Source organism: Vidua macroura, chromosome 10 (genome assembly GCF_024509145.1).
Source record: "Vidua macroura isolate BioBank_ID:100142 chromosome 10, ASM2450914v1, whole genome shotgun sequence".
NCBI classification, from domain to species: Eukaryota; Metazoa; Chordata; class Aves; order Passeriformes; family Viduidae; genus Vidua; species Vidua macroura.
Window position 1 is genome coordinate 7,110,101 of NC_071580.1, and position 17,667 is coordinate 7,127,767.

The 17,667-nt window shown below is 38.0% G+C and overlaps 1 protein-coding gene across 4 annotated transcripts in view; it reads right to left on the reverse strand.

Moving 5' to 3' along the window:
• Positions 1-17,667, reverse strand: part of PEX5L (peroxisomal biogenesis factor 5 like) — a 105,034-nt gene that overhangs the window by 19,546 nt on the left and 67,821 nt on the right. The window contains exons 3-7 of one of the 4 annotated variants that reach the window (XM_053986494.1): positions 9,037-9,148; positions 6,999-7,208; positions 5,807-5,933; positions 5,200-5,296; positions 4,696-4,770 (exon numbers count right to left, since the gene is read on the reverse strand). In XM_053986494.1, coding sequence (XP_053842469.1) covers positions 4,696-4,770; positions 5,200-5,296; positions 5,807-5,933; positions 6,999-7,208; positions 9,037-9,148 — 621 coding nt within the window. The remainder of the gene's footprint in view (positions 1-4,695; positions 4,771-5,199; positions 5,297-5,806; positions 5,934-6,998; positions 7,209-9,036; positions 9,149-17,667) is intronic. The other 3 variants (XM_053986496.1, XM_053986495.1, XM_053986497.1) reach the window with 3 other exon arrangements.

Here is a 17,667-nt window from a genome sequence, read left to right on the forward strand (position 1 = left end):
GACTAATTTTGATCACATCAGACTCATTGGGCTCTGCAAACGTTGGAATGGGCTCTGCTGGGATGGAACATCTGACACTCATATATGCCACATGTGATGTATGGTCAAACACATTTCTCCATGGTGGTACACACATGGCTTTTTGCCTAGAAAGATGACATTCATTTGTCAAATGAGCCCTAGGTTTTCTGTTTTGTTCCTGAGGCTTTGGTCTCTCAGTTAGAGTGATGAGTGAAGGGTACATTGAGTGGATGAAACACATGAGGTAAGAAAACAAGGATACAGCACAATTTCTGTGAGAAGCTCGTGGTGGTGGAGGGCACTGTGAGTGTTCTCCTGTGCTGGCCTCTGCACTTGGCTCTGACAGGAATCTCAGAGTGTGAGGGAATGTCCACACTGAGGATCTGTTGCTTCTGCTTTCACATCTTCTACCTCTAGCCCATGTTTGGAAAATACAAATTTTCATTTGGTGAAGCCAGGAAGAGATTTCAGGTTGTCATTGAAAACAAACCAAACCCCAGTCCTATACATAAAACAGTTCTTTTACTGATTAATAGAATTTAGGGCAGAAGAGATAACTGGTTCAGATCATTCGTCTGTGTATCACATGATGGCATTTGTCACTCAACACCCATGGAACCAAAATTATATTCTTCAGAGAATAAACTGAGGTTGTCTGGAATAAATGTCTTAGAGGAAGCTGCTTGAGTTTAATTTAAAGTTATCAAGAGGCCTTAATGTCATCATTTTGTTTTCAATTTGTTTAACTGCCCTCCTTGTTTCTCTTACTAATTTTAATTTCAGCTTTCCTCTATTATTTCTTTTTTTTTTCTTACTTTTTAATACTCCTTATTTTCTCTGTAGAAAGATACTGATAATTTTAATCAGGTTTTAGTGATATAAGACATTTAATAATATAAAAGCATCAAAATATTAAATATTCTCAATATGAAACATTCAGATTTTAACCTTTTTGTGTCACTTTTACTCTCCCCCTTAATTTTCTATAGCCATACAGACAACCAAAATGAGCCCTTTATTCCAGCACCTGTCTTACTGCTTCTCTATGCAGAAACCAGGTGATCTCCTGTTTCCCATTAATTATGTTTGCTGCTACAGACTCCTCTTCCCCCAGTACTGCACAGGGAACACTCCTGTTGTTTCAAACTGACACAAAGCACAGTGTTGTAAGCAGAGCCCGTGTTCTTGCTCTGAAATGTGTGATTTTCTAAGGGACTCTATTGCAATGTGCATTTATACAGTTGCCTTGATCACCAGCTCCTTTTTACATAGCTCTTCTTTTTTTTTTTTTTATTTTTTTTTATTCCACTGTTGCATCACATGGAAATTCTCTGAGGAATTTGCTTGCATGTTTATTTTCAGATCAATAAAACTGAAGAACATTGTCTTTGGAATCCCAGAACAATCCCTATGTGATTAGAATCCTAGTAAATAACTACTGCTCCTGAGACCTCAGGCTGGCCAGGTTTAATCTGTTTAACAACTGCTTTATTCACATTGTGTTGTGTCAATTTTACAATCAGAATACGACATATTAATTCAGAACTCTTGTAGAATATCAGACATCAACATTTATCAACTCGACCTGTAATCCGATCAAAGAATTAAATTTGTTTTTCTTGACACAGCACTCTATTGATAGGCTCTAATTATGTTCCTGGCCTTTTCATTATTTATGACTTGGCTCCTGCAAACAGTTTGATTACTTCTGCTTTTTACCCATTTGTTTCCAGTGACTGCCATTCCTTAGGTCAAGGACAGTGCTGTAAATGAGGATGTTCAGACTGAGCTGTACTGCAGAAGGGCAGAGTGAGCATCCAGGGGCAGCACAGAGGTGAGGGGGCAGAGGACAAGAAGCACAGAGGTCCCCTCCTCTGCCACATGACACTTTGTCCCCACATCATCCCCACAGAAACAGACTTTCCCCTCCCTTAAATGAACATGAACAAAAGCCACATCAGCTGCATTTGCACACAGGACAATGCAGAGCTGTCCTGTGGGTTGTGACACCCAGAAATGAAGAGCCTCTTGAAAAGCCCCAGATTTGCTGCTTTTTGCTGGTCAGGGGAGAGGGGATGGGAGTGGAGGGGCAGCCCTGGAGAGCTCCACAGCTTCAGCAGGTGATGGGGTGGGGCCTTCCCCAAGGAGCCCCCCCAGGCGGGCCAGGCTGTGTCCAGGGCTGGACCCTGCACACTGAGGTTTGATATTCTCCCCTCTCTACAACGCAGGTGCTGTAGCTGATCATGGCTTCTGTGTTCAGGGACAAACCCTCCCATTCCAATGCATTTGCACACACTTTCCTGCACTTGTATTCTCCTTATGTGCTGTTGGACTTTAACTGTTGGTGAGAGGCTTAAATTACAGTCCTAACTATTGATCAAGTCTTCAAATAATGAGCTAAATCTGTCCCTTGTAACTCTTCATTTCCTTAGAGCAAATGGCACATCCAAGGGAAGTTAGGGCCATTAGTCTTTCTGTAGCTATTTTGCAGAAGGGGGGAATTAATTTCACATTCTAAATACTCTTGCCTCAAACTGGAGATTTTCAAGTTTTACAAGATTTGCACTATACCTTTGTCTAAGAGCATTGACATATTAGAATTAGGTACAGAATTTTAGCATGTCAGGGGTTTTGTATACTCTATGAGCAATTAAATAGTTAAAATGCCCAGGAAAATATTTATTTAAAAAGTTAAAGCATGAGCAGACTTTATGCAGAGAAAATGGAACATATTCCCTTCCTCTACAGTTTATAATTTTAAGATTAAAAACAACCCTTCAAAATCTCCCCCTTCCCCCAAACACTGTAGGATATCTCAATACCAATAAAAGCATAACAAGGAACTTTTCAGAATGGCAGATAAAAGAAAGAACAAGAATACTTTGGGCCAATGCAGTTTAAGAGTTAATCATATGTAAAATATGATGTGAGCAAATGCTGAGAAGCAAGACAGCCACATCCAGTGACAGCCACCAGTGACCACTGCCCATTACAGCCTTCAAACACATTTCTCCCTTGTAGCTCAAAGCTTGTCTTTTGGAATTTGTATTGGCACAAGTGCTGGTAAATAAAGGATTTTGTTAAGAAGATTGCATAATTTTAATGAAAATATGACCTAGTTACTTAGCATTTCACTTTGAGGAGCTAAATCTAACATGTCAAAGATGAGTGATGAGGTGATTGGGAAACTGCTGATGGAAAACTGCAGCAAGTTTGACAAGATGAAATCTTTAGGGTATGGCAGAATGCGTTGTATTTGCAAAGGTTACCCTTAAATGAGATAGACAAGACCTATAGAGGACAAAGTATGGAAAACATATGCTTTGATAAAGGCCCTAAAGTGATTTCTTTTGCAAGCAGATTAAGAACTCAGTCAAGACAGATGAGCCTGAGTGCTGGGAGCTGACAACTCTGACAGTCCAAGTACGAGCAGGATGAAGGAGGCAGTGAACAAAACCACATTTCTGAGTAACCTACCTAGAATAAGAACACGTTCTCACATCAGGTCATTTCTCTTCATTAATTTATTATGTTATTTTAACATTTTGTTGCTCAAATGGACGACAGGTTTGAAACAAGCAGGTTACGACAAACCACAACAAAACATGAAATGTACCAAGACAACAGATAAGACTTTTTTTTCAAGTAGGCTTATTCAACTTCATGTTTTTTTATTTTGAAGTAACAGTCATTTTAAAAAACATTATGGAGCCTCAACTGACTGAACTTAAACCGAGTGAAAAATGTGGATTTTTGCTTATGCAGTTATTCTAGTGGAAGAGAAAAAGGAAATAGACCATATAGACCAAGTAGAAATACACTGCATTTACAATTGCTTTTACAGAAAGCCACAGCATTTAAATCCTGTGACTGTCTACTTGGCTTACACACGTCTTGGTTGAGCACAAATGTCCTGGAATTTGGATCTGCTGGGCTGAGGAGCAGCTTCCTAAAAGAGAGTCAGAGGTGCTTCAATATGAGCTCAAAGCACATGAGAACACACCATCCATTTCAAGTAGATGGCATTGTGTAATAGTATTTTCCATTACTAAGATGTACAAATCTATTGTCGAGAAAGGGAAGGTATCATGCATCACAACTAGTGTGAGGCTTTCCAGAGGAAAAAAAACCCTGCTTGTAATGTAGAGATGGCAGTGAAGTAAAGAACATGTTTGTGCCTAAGAAAAAACCCCAAAAATGGATCTGATAACTGGGTTCTGTTTCTACTTTCTGGGGAAAAAAAAAAAAAAAAAAAAAGGTGTATAATCTCAGGGTATACATTTGGCAAGTAGTGTCTCATTTTTTTATTTTTCCATTTTCAAATGAGGCAATTATTTTTCATTAATTTCCAGATTTTCTATCTGACAGAAGGTTTTTGAAGTCCAAGCCTAAAAATAGCTGTGGGAGGCGAGAAAACTGTTTTCAACTAAAAGCTAATCCATCAGAAAACTCTCTCTTCCCCCTTCCAGTGGCAATGGCTGAAGTCTTTCCATTAAAAAGTAAGAAGCAGCAAAGAAGGTGTGTGAACAACCTGATCCATCAGAATACATATATAAATGTGTTTGTACACATTTGTACCTGTGTGTGCATACATACATGCAACCCTCAGTAATCATTTCCAACAAGACCTGTCCAAGACACAATACAACAGTGGAATTGGGCAAATCTACAAACCTTTAGCCCAGAGCCCTCCGAATTAGAGTTCCTTTTCCAGCAGGAAAAAGTCCTGTGACCACACTGCTCCCCCACCTGTGGAGATAAACTGCTAATGAGCATTGCTGTCATGATTGCTTCCTGTTTTCCTCAGCAATTTCCCAGTTCTGGGGTTCCTGCCTGACCAAGAGACCTAAAGGATAGAATTCAACATGGGTAGGGAACCACTACAAGTCTGAATTTCAGAACTGGAGGGAGGGGAGAAAAGAAGGTGCTGTAAATTGTAGTTTGAAGTTTTCCCCTCTGTACAGGAAGGCCACAGTTCACTGCAGTATTAAACTCTGAATGTTTCAGGTGCTGACATATTCAATTTCATAACCTGTTCATTTCAGAGGTGTGTGAAGATGTTTTCCCTGATGATCCTGAAAATATCCCTTGAACAGTTCTCCCAGGATGTCAGTGATTAGCCAATGGGAAGTCCCTCCTTATCTTTTTATGGTTAATAAATCTACCAAATCCTCTTACCTGTATTGCAGGTGCAAGTTCTAATTCTGATGCTGAATCAGAGTCCAAGGCACTCTTGACATTAGTCAGCTCAGACTGTGATCTGTTTTCTGTGGACCTAGAAATAATGCATTACACACTCAGCACTAGGGCACGCTGCCCTATGTCTTTCAGGTTCACAAGCACACAGTGATTAATCAGGTTATTTCTTTCAGCTCAATTGTTTGACTTGCACTAACATTTAATCAAAAGTGCCTGGATCCTTCTTTGTGTTCTCTTCTATTTCATAGACAGGGAAACTGAGGCTAGACAAAGACACAAGTCTGTGCCTCAGCCAGTGTCTAAAAATCAGCCACCACAATAAAGGATTTCACTGCATGTCTCTGTAGAATTCTCACCACCATTTATTAAGTAATTGCACCTGCTACTTTCCACAACATTAAAAATTGCTGGCAAAATGGCATTTTATAGTGCACTTCCTTATGATACATTGTCAAAAATATGTACTTGAACACATTTAATGTCACCATAATAGGTTTTAAATTATGATTTGTTATTAAGAAAGTATTTCTATGAATTAAGAAAGCTGGGCTGGAAATATTTTTTTAAGGAAAGCAAAAAGTTGTACCATAAAATCTCTTTTGATGGAGCTCTGGATGATGATGATGTTCGCTCTGCAGAAGGGTGGACCTTGCTACTCCTGTCTCCATGAAAACTGACATCATCCCATTTCTCTATCTGTGTCTGAATATCAACTGAAAAATAAAGAATATATATGAATCTTTCAAGAAACTACTGCTGAGAATTTTATCTCCTCTGTAAAGTGTGTGTTATAGAGAAAATAATGCCACCAAAGCCTATATTTTAATAATGGTCCAACTTAAAGAAATATTGTGCACCTTTCTAGTTGATATGGTGTGAAAATATTTGGAAATTCACAACACTTTTCTGAATCTGTTAGCATTCATGGTCAGAATGTCAGTGTAACTCGACTTAAAATCAGTGATTTGTATGTAATTTGGACAAATTGTGAAAATGAAGCTTCTTTTAGAGACTAACATGTAAAAATGACTATGTAGGCAACTGATGTTATTCAGTCATGTCAGACTCACTTTGCAAAGATCAGATGTTCAGCTCCTGTTTGAAGATAAAGGTCTCTGAAAGAATTTCTGTGATGATGAATGGAAAATTTGCTGCCTTGGTATAAATTACATTTACCTTGCAAATTTCTCAGTTGCACTGCAAGTAATTTAGTTTGGATGGAACTAAATCAAATTCACCTTTTCCAAAGCTTGTCGATAGATCAGGCTTGGCAGGAAATTGAGTTGTTTTGGGGATTTTTTTTTTCAGCCTGTATAAATATATCTCTCTTGTCAAGAACGGATATTTTTTTCTCTGCTGTGCATAGATAAAGCAGTATTTACAAACATAAATGTGCATTTCTGACACCTGCAGTTCTGAAAAGGACATCAATATGGGCTGCCTCTTATTTGTGTCCTTTACCAATTTCTCATCACGCCCCTACAGATTTTTCTACCATTTTACACACGCTGACTAAATTCCTTTTCCAAAGAAATTTCAAAACTTTATTAGCACACTTAGGGTCAACTTAATAGGTATAATGGCTGAGGCAAAATGTAATATGTGTTCACAGTGAGGTTTAAAGTGCTTCAGGTTGTTTATAATGGGGAGCAAATGCTACACTGCTGAAATGTGGTGCAGCAAAAATTCTGGTGTTGCTCATTTTTTTGTGATAGTAGCCAGGAGAGACTTGTGCTAAGCAGGGCAAGGGAGCACTGATAAAACAGCTACACTCTTACCTAAATCTAGAGAAGACTTGTCTGCAACTCTGGCAGCCTGGGCTTTCTGCTCAGAATCCACACTGATCAGGTCAGGATTCTCTGTCTTCTTTCTGTGGGTTGAAGCTTTTAAGCCTTCAGTTCTTGAAGGATTCTCTGATTTCTTTGCTTTGTTTTGGGTTTGTAAGACAGGTTCACTAAGATCCAAGAGATCCAGACCTGTTGATAATACTTAGAGACAAAATGTTAAAATTCAATGTTGTTTTAATTCAAATATCTCACTTTTTAAGACTTGTTTTAATTGGGGAAAAAAAATTACTGATGTGCTTGCATTTGGCTAGAGTGAGTGTGTATTTTCTGGCTAAAGATGATGACCAGTATATTAAAATATGCCTGGGGATTTCAAGTGCTTAAATGAATGCAATTTAGTGGACTTGCAAAAAAGGCTTTTTCTCTAAAAATCTTAAAGACATCTGGGATCTTATGGCTGGGGTCTTCACAGGTTTTCACCTTTTGTGAGGGTTCCCTGTTCAGTTGAGCCTTTAGATAATACTTGGTTTAATCTTAGATGTTTTAAGTCCTGCTAACAGCTGCTTAGGGCAGTGCTGTTGTGCCACAATTCTTTTGGGGATAGCTTTGGGGGTGTACCTGGGTCAAAAAGGAATGAAGAGGTTAATTTATGTTTTCTATTGTTGTTGCTGTTTGTTGTTGGTGCTTGGGCCATAAATACTGAATACAAAGTCTAATGCCATTTCTATTAAGGACTGTATCAATATGAAAGAAATGTTCAATTTCAGCTCTTCTTTTAAAATTTGCCTAAAGAGTAACATTCACACTTCTTTAGCATGTAAAAGGTAGAAAAACTTATTTTTTTTCATCATGTTACAGAGCAGGTGTTTTTGAAAAATCAATTTGCATTACCTCTTGCAGTGCTTTACCTTTGTTCTTGGAAATCACTGAATTTCATCAATCTTCATAGAATATTTTTTTGTTTTATTATTAAATAAATCTAATTAACACCCCCACCCCAATCTGATAGATATTCAAGGAAGGTGTAGAATTTACAGGTACATTTTAAAACAAGCACAATTTTTGAACAATCTGAAATAGTTCTATTCATGCCTGTAATATCTTCAGCTATATCTTTTAAAGGGAAAAAATATTACTTACAGTTGTTACCTAATTCAGTATTTCAGCTTTTGTTACTAGAACTTGCATGCTGCTTTAGACACATTAATTAGATGTGAAGATAATCACTCAGCTGTCAATTATTCATTTAATAATTTGCATGGATATAAATTTTAATTAAATGGCTTCTAACAAGCCAAGTCCTTTTATGAGACAGGAAGAGAGCCCAGTAGTGCAGTGCTGATATTATTGTCTCAGCTGATCTGCTCAACAGCATCGATTACCTCTGCACAGATACTGAGTAGGAGTGGGATGATTTCTAAAAATACTTCCAAATGACAATACTTCAAAGAGAATTCAGTATAATTCAAAAGGTTTTCAGGATTCACTCTTAGATTTTATTACCTTCTCCACTACCTCATTACAACACAAAGGAGGTAAGAAATATATTAAATCCTTTCACTAGCAAAGTGTCTGATCTCAGCCTGGATCAAGGATTTTGATACCTCCCTCCTTTTCCTCTCTAACATCTCATTCAAGATTTCACAAAAAAAAATCTTTTTAGGATAAGGAATGTGTTTGATTAAACCAAGACTAAATCTGGGTTTTCCCATAGGTTAAATTGTGCAAAACCAAATACAGAGAATTGATTCAGACTCATATGGTACATCCTGTGAGACTTAAACAAATGGCATTCATTTCAGCCCCAAAGATTGCTAGAATTGATGTGATTTGAATCACACCAGATTTCCCCTAAAATGTAATGAACAAAGTTTTCCTTCTAACAGGTCAGGCAATTGCGATTTAATGCCACTTGTGGTTTTGTGCCCACAGTAACAAACCAAGAAATCACTTGACAAAAATGTGCCATAATGAAGCTAAAGCTAAAACTATTTTTCTCTAGTGAGGGATAGTAAAGAAGGTTGTTTACCTGCAGTATTCGATGTTACAGGCCTTGCAACAGCTTCTGGCTTAGTTTCACAGAGAAAGTCATCAATGGAGGGGCTCAGGAGGGGTCTGCTCTCCTGTTGCTCATTCACCAGCTAGCAACAAAGAACCCCAGGTCACAGACTGTTCTTGGGATGCAGAATTTACAGAAATAAAACATAGTCTCACAATATAATGTGCTTTTATTTTGAATTGTGAGAGTAAGATATTGCAATTAGATGATGCACAAATAGCACTGGGATGAAAATAAAATGAGGTTTAGTTACTCTTTTGGGGCAAAATTATATTCCAGTTTAACAAATCACACAAAAAATAAAGCAGCAAGATGATTTTTCCTTAGCACTTATTGCATACTATTGCTTATAGGGCTAAAGTTACAGGGCCTGATGCAGCTCCCTTCAAATCCATGGTGAAGTTGCCCTTTTCTATCACCAGGAGGCTAAGCAGGGCTTTTTCTTTTTCCTTTTTTTTTTTTTTTTGAAGTGGCCTTTTTTTTCTTTCCACAAGTAACATGCTTCCCCACAGAACTTCCACAATAGCATTTCATCTTGCAAATAAGCATTAGCCCACTAAACAGTAACCTGCTGAGACAGGAAATGCTTCTCTGCCATAAAATGATGTGTGAATGACAGTGGATGGAGCCTGGTGAGTGTATGAACTTCCTGCATGAGTTCTGGCTGTGGGAAGACTCATAAAATGCTTTTTATTTATGAACAGTTTTCCATTTTTAATTGGATGAATGCAATGGTGTTCTGCTACTTCATAGAAATCTCTGTATTACAGGCTATTTAATGTATCACAATTAGAAAGATAAAACTGTACAAATCTCAGAAATAAAAGTCTCCTCTTTGCCATCTATCTCTGATTAAAGGATTAAGACCTAAATTGAGAGATGTCTGATGGTGTGCTGTGCACTTACTTTATATTAGTATCTTAATTTCTTTATCTGAAAAAATGCTGTTCCACTGTTGCTTTTGTCTGGAGCTTTTTCAGCTTTATTTTATCCTCTCCATCTCCTTCTCGACCTTCTGTTCTAACTCTTTTTCTATTGTTGAATTTTCAAAGTTTTCTCTCAGTTACGTTTGAATTTTTAAACTTAGGATGCTAACATGGACTAAAAAGGGTATTTACTCACCCTCATATTTGTTAAATACTGGCCCTGAGCTACTCCAGCAGCAGGATTATCTCTGAAGTTATTACAGCAAACCAGATTAGATTCACTGCTGTTCAGTACTTGATTTGTGTATTGCAAAGCTGCAGCAAAATACTGGAGCTATTGGAATAACAAGCCCACTATTTTGTTGGATCAAACATTCAAGCTGATATCTAACACTGACTTGCTGTGTTGCAAGTCTTGCACAAATGCATCTGCCCAGGACCTCAGAGTTCTGCAGTGAAACACCAGTTTCCATGGAAGACAGATGAGTGATTGCCTGCCCAGCTGAGTGCAGCACAACGTGCAAGTGTGGCGTGTGAATTTAGAGACCTGGCAGTGATGCTGTCCCAAACTCCAGCTGTACATGTGCTAAACCCAGGCTGCAGATGCACCTCACCAGGGAATTAATCATGGGGGCTTTCACTCTGGATTGCCTGTCCAGGTTGCTGTCTCATTCAATGCACAGAAGGCACCTGCTTACTTTGGTAAATGTCAGCACTTGATTGGAGATTGCATTTATATCAAGTGCACACCTTTGATTTCCATTATCCCCTGGTCTACCAATTTACCTAATGATTATATTTAGGAATTAAGCAGACCTATGTGTTCTTTCTATGATTTGGTGACAATCCTTATTCATGACTATTTTGAAAAACATGTGGATGCCTTAAGTTCAGAGTTGAGTCTTTTCCAAAAAACTATAATATTTAAAAATTTTATCCCAATATCAGTAAAAGTTGCTTGTATATATTTTTCTTTTTGCATTTACACAGCATAAAGAAAAGTCCTAGACCATTGGAGAGGGACAGGAGGGAAGAAAGAAGAGGTTCTGTAGGAATAATTGAAAATATAAAAACTTCATAGGAAATACTCTGTTTCTGTGTGTGTAAGACTATCAGTAGGGTACATTATCACATAAGATTCAGATGCTTATCAAGTTTCCCATTACATTCCATGGAAATTTTCTTTAATAGGAAAGAATGGGGGAAGGATGAAATGAAGAAACATTAAGAGAACCAAAGTACCCAAGCTCACTCATTGCAGACAGTGAAGAATAGAAAATCTGAAGACCAGCTGGAAAAACAGTTTATTGCCCAAACCTGCTGCAGAGGTCAGAGGATAAACTCTGGGAAAACCAGAAATAATGTTAAGAATCAGAATCATGGAGGGGAAGGAGATAAGACTTAATAAAGAGCTGAAGGTCTAACTGAAGTATGAGGTCTGATAATTTTTTTTCCCCTTTTCAAAGATGGTTATCATATCCTTAGAATTTTCTTCATTGTGTTCATTAGATTTTTTACATTTTAAAGGAAGACTAAAACAGTTTGACTTTCTTAGGCTAACAAAATGAAGATTGAGTAGGACTGTAGTTATTCTTCATGCACACATAAAGGGGGAGTGGTCAGATGACACTGGAGGAGCAAAGTTATTTCAGCTATAGAGAAATGCTGGCCCAATAACAGAGTTCTAACCTGGGCATGAGAACATCTGCTTATTAAAAGAACTGAACTATCACAGCAGTGATAGGATGATGTATGAACAGTATTTTTTTCTTACTGTACGGGGACAAAATGCCCACCTATTTAAAATGGCTTTTGCCAAGCCTTCTACAGTGCTGTTTATGATGTGACTGTGACCCAGTGGATCCCTCCTAGTCCTGGGTCCTGTGCTCCCTTGGCTAAGGACTAGAAGCTGTAGGAATGTCTTATTGAAAGGTTTGTTCTTGTGAAAAATAATCTGCTTTCAACTCAAATATTTTTGTCAAAACAGATTGCAAAAACATGACCACGGCCACTAATTCTCAACCAACACAAACTATGTATGCATAGCAATAGAAAATATTAGAAAAATACTATTTTGACGTGAAGTAGACATTTAATGATGAATTAAGACTTAACAAGAGTCTTAGAGTGTCATGAGATGATGTTTTTTCTGTAGAGAAGTGGGCAGTGGGGTAGGTTTCTGACATTACTCTGTTAAGAAATGCCACTTGTTAAGCCCTTGGTCTCACACTTGGAATTTCATTTTGCTGCCTCATATACTGTAGAAAATTTATCCCTCGCTTAATGCTGCACAAGTTATTAGAGTTATATCAGGCATGAATTTGGAGTAGTACATAAAAGATTTATGAGATGAAAACTATGATCTATATTAAACCAATAATTTATGGTTCTGAAGCACCTTTCAGGCTGAAAATCACAGAATGCCTTAAAATGTTCATTAATCAAGCCTGGCACCACCACAGAGCTGAGGAATATTATCTCTGTGTTGCAGATGAGGGAAGCAAAGTGAAATCAGGGAAGTGACCCAGCATTCCTGGGTGCTGGAGAAGCAGCACTGGGGGCAGGAGCCGATCCCACACCAGATTTATGTGCCCAATATCTGTACACACGCCAAATGGTGCAAACTCAGCCTGGGAAAATGGAGGTATCTCAGTACTAATTTAGCCAGTGGGTGCCATAAATTCTCATAATGTCTCTAGGAACTTAAATTCTCTCTATAAGATTCACTTTAATTAAAGAAGAAGCCCACACACTCCTTTAATTGAGGGATATGTGAAATCTGTGGAGGCTGATATTTCCTACTACCAACACATCTGAAGACGCTCATCCATAGTATAAGATACTCCTAAATTCAAATGAGTCTTCTGGGAACAGCACAGCAGAAAAAGGTGGTTTTCTTACCCCAGTACTGCTACTGTAATTTTTCATTCCAAAAAGCATGTAAGTGGGGCTTTTGGGTGCTTTGGGAGAGATAATGGGAGAGTTAAAAGTGTCTGATATCAGCCCCACTGCTTCAAAATATGCAAAGCAAGGACGATTTAGCAGTAACTAAGGTATGGTCCTTCCATCCCATTTCATACTCTCTCTTACTGCATTCCTGATCTTGATCTGTTTGCAGTGCACAAAGCATGCTGGTTTGTTTCTTTTTTAAAATTTTACTAGGACATAACATAATGCTAGTCTTTAAGATAAATTATTTAGACTCTAAATTGGGAGGGCTTCCAGTCAGGCATGGGCAGCTAATTAGCACCTATGTTTTGGGCACAGAGTGAACTAGTTCTCTTAAATTAAGTGCCTAAATTCCTTCCATGTTCAATAGGGAGAGATAAATGCCTAGAAAAGCTACTCCAGAGGGAGATCGTGCCTGCCCAATTTAGGCTGTCCCTCAGGAAGCTCTCAAAGGCACCTCGCTTTCCCCCTGCTATATATGGGATTTATTTTAGAAGGACTGGCTCAAAAAGCATCTAAAATTTAGATGTAATTTGCTACTGAAGTGAGTTGGATTGAATTTTGGATTGGATCCATTTTGTTGCCTGAGCCTGATTGAATTACTCATGGCACCAATTTAGGAAACCCCAAACTACTACTGGGCAATCCCCTGTGCAATTCAGCATCAAAGCTGCTCCTGGGCACTGAGACTTTTCCCTGTACTGCCCACTCAGTGTGGTGAGAGGGTGGTAGGGCTGCCTCAGTGACATGAGCTGCTCCAGAAGGCTCTGAGAGAAATTGAGCATGTGGTCACGGGCATGCGAGAAGGCAGGAAACATTGAACTCAGATTTTCTACTGGAAAAACACTATATTTGAACTTTGCTCTGAGAAACTTGTCTGCTCTTTGGGTGACACTGGAAAAACAGGTGAAAGAGTCAGATTGCTTCCAGCAGCTTGTAAGTGTTATGTTTAGGCAGAGACACTAGCTAATTTCAATCACTAATAATTTTTATGATACACAGCAATGCTTTCCTGACTGACAGGTTTCCTGCACACACCTGGGACTTTGGTGGCACTCACTGGGATAAGAGCAAAGAAATCAATTAATTTCTACTACCTGGCTCTTCCTAAAAATTGATAAATGGGAACCCCAACTAAGAATGTAGGTTATTGTTTTCTAGAGCATAACTGGAAGTATTGGCCTTACAGTCGTGTCTTTGTATCATTATGTTGGCAGGATAAGAACTGGAAAAACTCCTTTCCTGGTTGCAGAGGTGTTTGGAGAGGGAACTCCTGACAAACTCAATAGTCTCATGATAAAAGTTAATTGCATGAGTTTTGTTTTTATTTTCTCACTTTTTTAGTATGTTTATGAAGATTTCACATTCAAAATTAATGCTTTACACACTTGATTTACTCTTGTGTAGTAAGTATGATTACTTCTTGGCTCGACTACTTCTTGTCACTCGACTATGAATGTATGTCCCAATGAAGCTGACACGAGAGCCAAATATCTGGTTTTCACCAGAAGAGAGAATCACATGGCACCAGAAGAGATGCACATGACACACGGTATAATTGACTGCTGCCTCACATGAACTGTGGGAAGCTCTAAAACTGAGATGAGTTCATTCACCCTCCTGCAAAGAGCACTCAGGTGCTGCTGCCTCTCTGAACACCAGCCCTGCTCACCAGTGCTCTCTTGCTAGGTAGTAGGAGGTGCGTGGTGTGAAACAGAGGTGACAATTTCTTACCTGAGATCACACAAGCTAAGTCACCCCAGCTGTCAGGGTTTGTGCGAAGCCAGAGAAGCTGTGGGAGGGTTGCTGTAGACACTGCATGGGATATTTGAATTCATGTGCCAGCTGTGTTGTTTTAAACCTTTGTTTATGTTGCATCTCCATACAGAGCAGTTGCATTGCTGGGTGACAACTCTTGTTGTGATCTCTGTGTCACACCAACACCCTGCCTGTGTTTCTACGTGCTGACCTGTGCAAGTTATGGTGTAATGTTGTAAAATTAAGCATCTCACAGCTCAATATCTGCTTCCCTCTGTTCAGTCTGGTCTGGTGAAAGGAGGTTTAACATGGGAGTTGTGTCCTGCATTTTGGCCTGGCTCCAGCTGAGCACTTAAACAATGCCCTGCAAAACTCAAGGTTAAGCACGTGCTTAACTGTCCTGCTGGATCAGAGCCATGGGCGAAGAGGAGGAAAGTTACTCTTGTCATATTTTAACTGTGACTGACAGCTTGGCCTTTACCCATACAGAAACGTGATTTATTGTAAATCTGCTGGTTGCATTCATGCATCCATGCTCCATGCACTTCTTTAAGTTAAAGGAAGCTGTTATCAAAAATGGAGTGCCTCTCCCTCCTGGGTGTTAGAAGATTTTATTTATCATTTAGCCATGGGTTTTATTTCTGGTGTTACCTGGTGATTTCTCTTTCAACCTCTCCCCTGCCCCATATCATTATCTAGGCTGAAGATCTACAGCAGTGATCAAAGACAACATTTTGTCATCACCATAGATAATTTGAGTTCCCTGCTACATTTTTGCATATGGGATGTAATTGCTTGAAAACCACATGGATTTTTTTTTTTTCTTGTCATTTCTGTAGATTTTTCTTCTCAAACAAAGTTCTGTAGCATATCTAGAGTTAGGCTGTGTTTTTGGATGTGTTACTGTGTCTGGTCATAGGAACCAAATCACAAGTTCTGGTTACATGGCCTTTCCCTGTCATGGCATGTCTGGTTGCTTTGGGATGTTTTCAGCAGATTAGAGAGCTTGAAACTCATAAGCTGTTTGTGAATTGCAATTCAGTAGAGCAGTTGCACTGAAAAAACAGCAAGTTCAGTGAATCTAGAACTGTAGCACATGGCTTGCAACTCTTTAACAGGGCAGTATATTCATATTTGGAGTATTCATGAGTGAAGAAGCAAGAAGTTTCTGAAAAGTATCTCCTATTACTTAATATAAAAACCAGAGCTAAACTTATGTATTATATTATTCACAAAAAAAAGTCTGTTCAATCTTTCTGTCCTTAAGGAATAGTAAAGAATTTTACAGTGTATAAAATGGTATGGTTAATTTTTTTTACTTTATTAAAAAAATACACCATCAATTCCCATGGTAATTTCAAATTAAAATTGTAATTTTGTGAAAAATGTATTTAATTTATGTGACAGAGCGATCTACATAATTTTAGGAGAGCAGCCAATTTATGACTTTTAAGTATATTGTCAAGGCAATTTTATTGTACTCATGAGGATATTTCTGCTGAAATTACACATACGGCCCTAAAAGCAATAAATGTTGAGCAATATTTAACTTAGAGGTAAAGAATCAATTAATATTTGTACTGCTAAGCATGCATTTATTCATTTTTGTATTTACCCTGTCCTAATAATAGTTATCAATAGGACTGAGGATGTGTCCCCTGATAAAGTACTCAAAGCTTTTGTAATAAATCAGATATGAGATGTATAGAACATACTGCTAATAAATTTATCATTAATCCTTTAAAAAGAATAAAAAAAAATTGGATCTCAAGCCTAGTTATCCTAAGATCAGTGAGGAAATTGCCACTATTCTCAGATGGCAGATTGGAATGTACGATGCACTCCAGACTTTGATAATGACAATAATTAAAACTGACATGATTTTTACCTTTTTTATCTGAATGTATTTCATTTAGTTAAAATGAAGTGAATTCTGGTTTAGGTTGGTGTAAAAGAGAAGGGAAGCTAATTACATCCACAGGAACATCCCACCGTTCTGTTTTAATCTTATTGAGAACACATTTATGGAGTGGGCTGGAAGTCAGTGCAAGCCTAATGCTAAGAGGCTTAGAATGAACATGATTGATTCAAATGGGACTGTTAAGTTTATATGGAAAACTGTAATTATGCAATCAAATTCATGTAGTGAGCCCTTGATACACACATCAGAAAATCTACTAACAACATTGGGAGCTGAATATTAGCTATCTTTAATATGTTTCCTTTATAAAATTGAATGGAAGCATTTAAAAATCTCCTGTTAGAGACTTAAAAAACCCCAAACAACCCACCAAAACCCACAAAAAAGCCCCAGAACACAACAAATATAAGAAAAGCCTAACAAAGCAAGCAAGAAAATAAAACTAAACCAAAGCAGAAACATACCACCACTGCCAAAATAAGTAAATAAATGCATACACACATATATACATACATACAAACATATAAAAAAGCAAATGAAAACCAAATCACCAAAACAGTGGAATTTAGGCAGTGGAAATGTTGGAGTATTTTATTCACAAGCCCTTAAGCAAATATAAATGTGCTTAGATCAACTAAGTATTGGCATGCAAATGAAGTTCCCTTAAAAAAATAATAGTTCCTACTTTGAATGCTAACTAATACCTTACAGACCATAAAAAAGCCTTAAGCATCTGGTGCAGTTAATTGGGGGGTAGTCATGAAGCATATCTCTTTTTCTGACATGTGCTGTAGCCTGCATTTTTCACAGGGGAGGATGAATTTCAGCATGTTTCTTATAATGTAATTCCAGCTTTTTAAATTTCTCCTTTCCAATTCAAATTCTAAACCCTAAGTGTTTTGTGGGTTAACTTTTTAAATTATAAGTGCTCGAGATCAAAACTGTGCTCTGAGCAATGTCTGTGTGGTCCCATAAATTCTAAGTAGGCAGCTCCTACATTTTTCAGTTAAAAGCAGAAGTGGGGAACGGCTTTCAAGATATACTTTG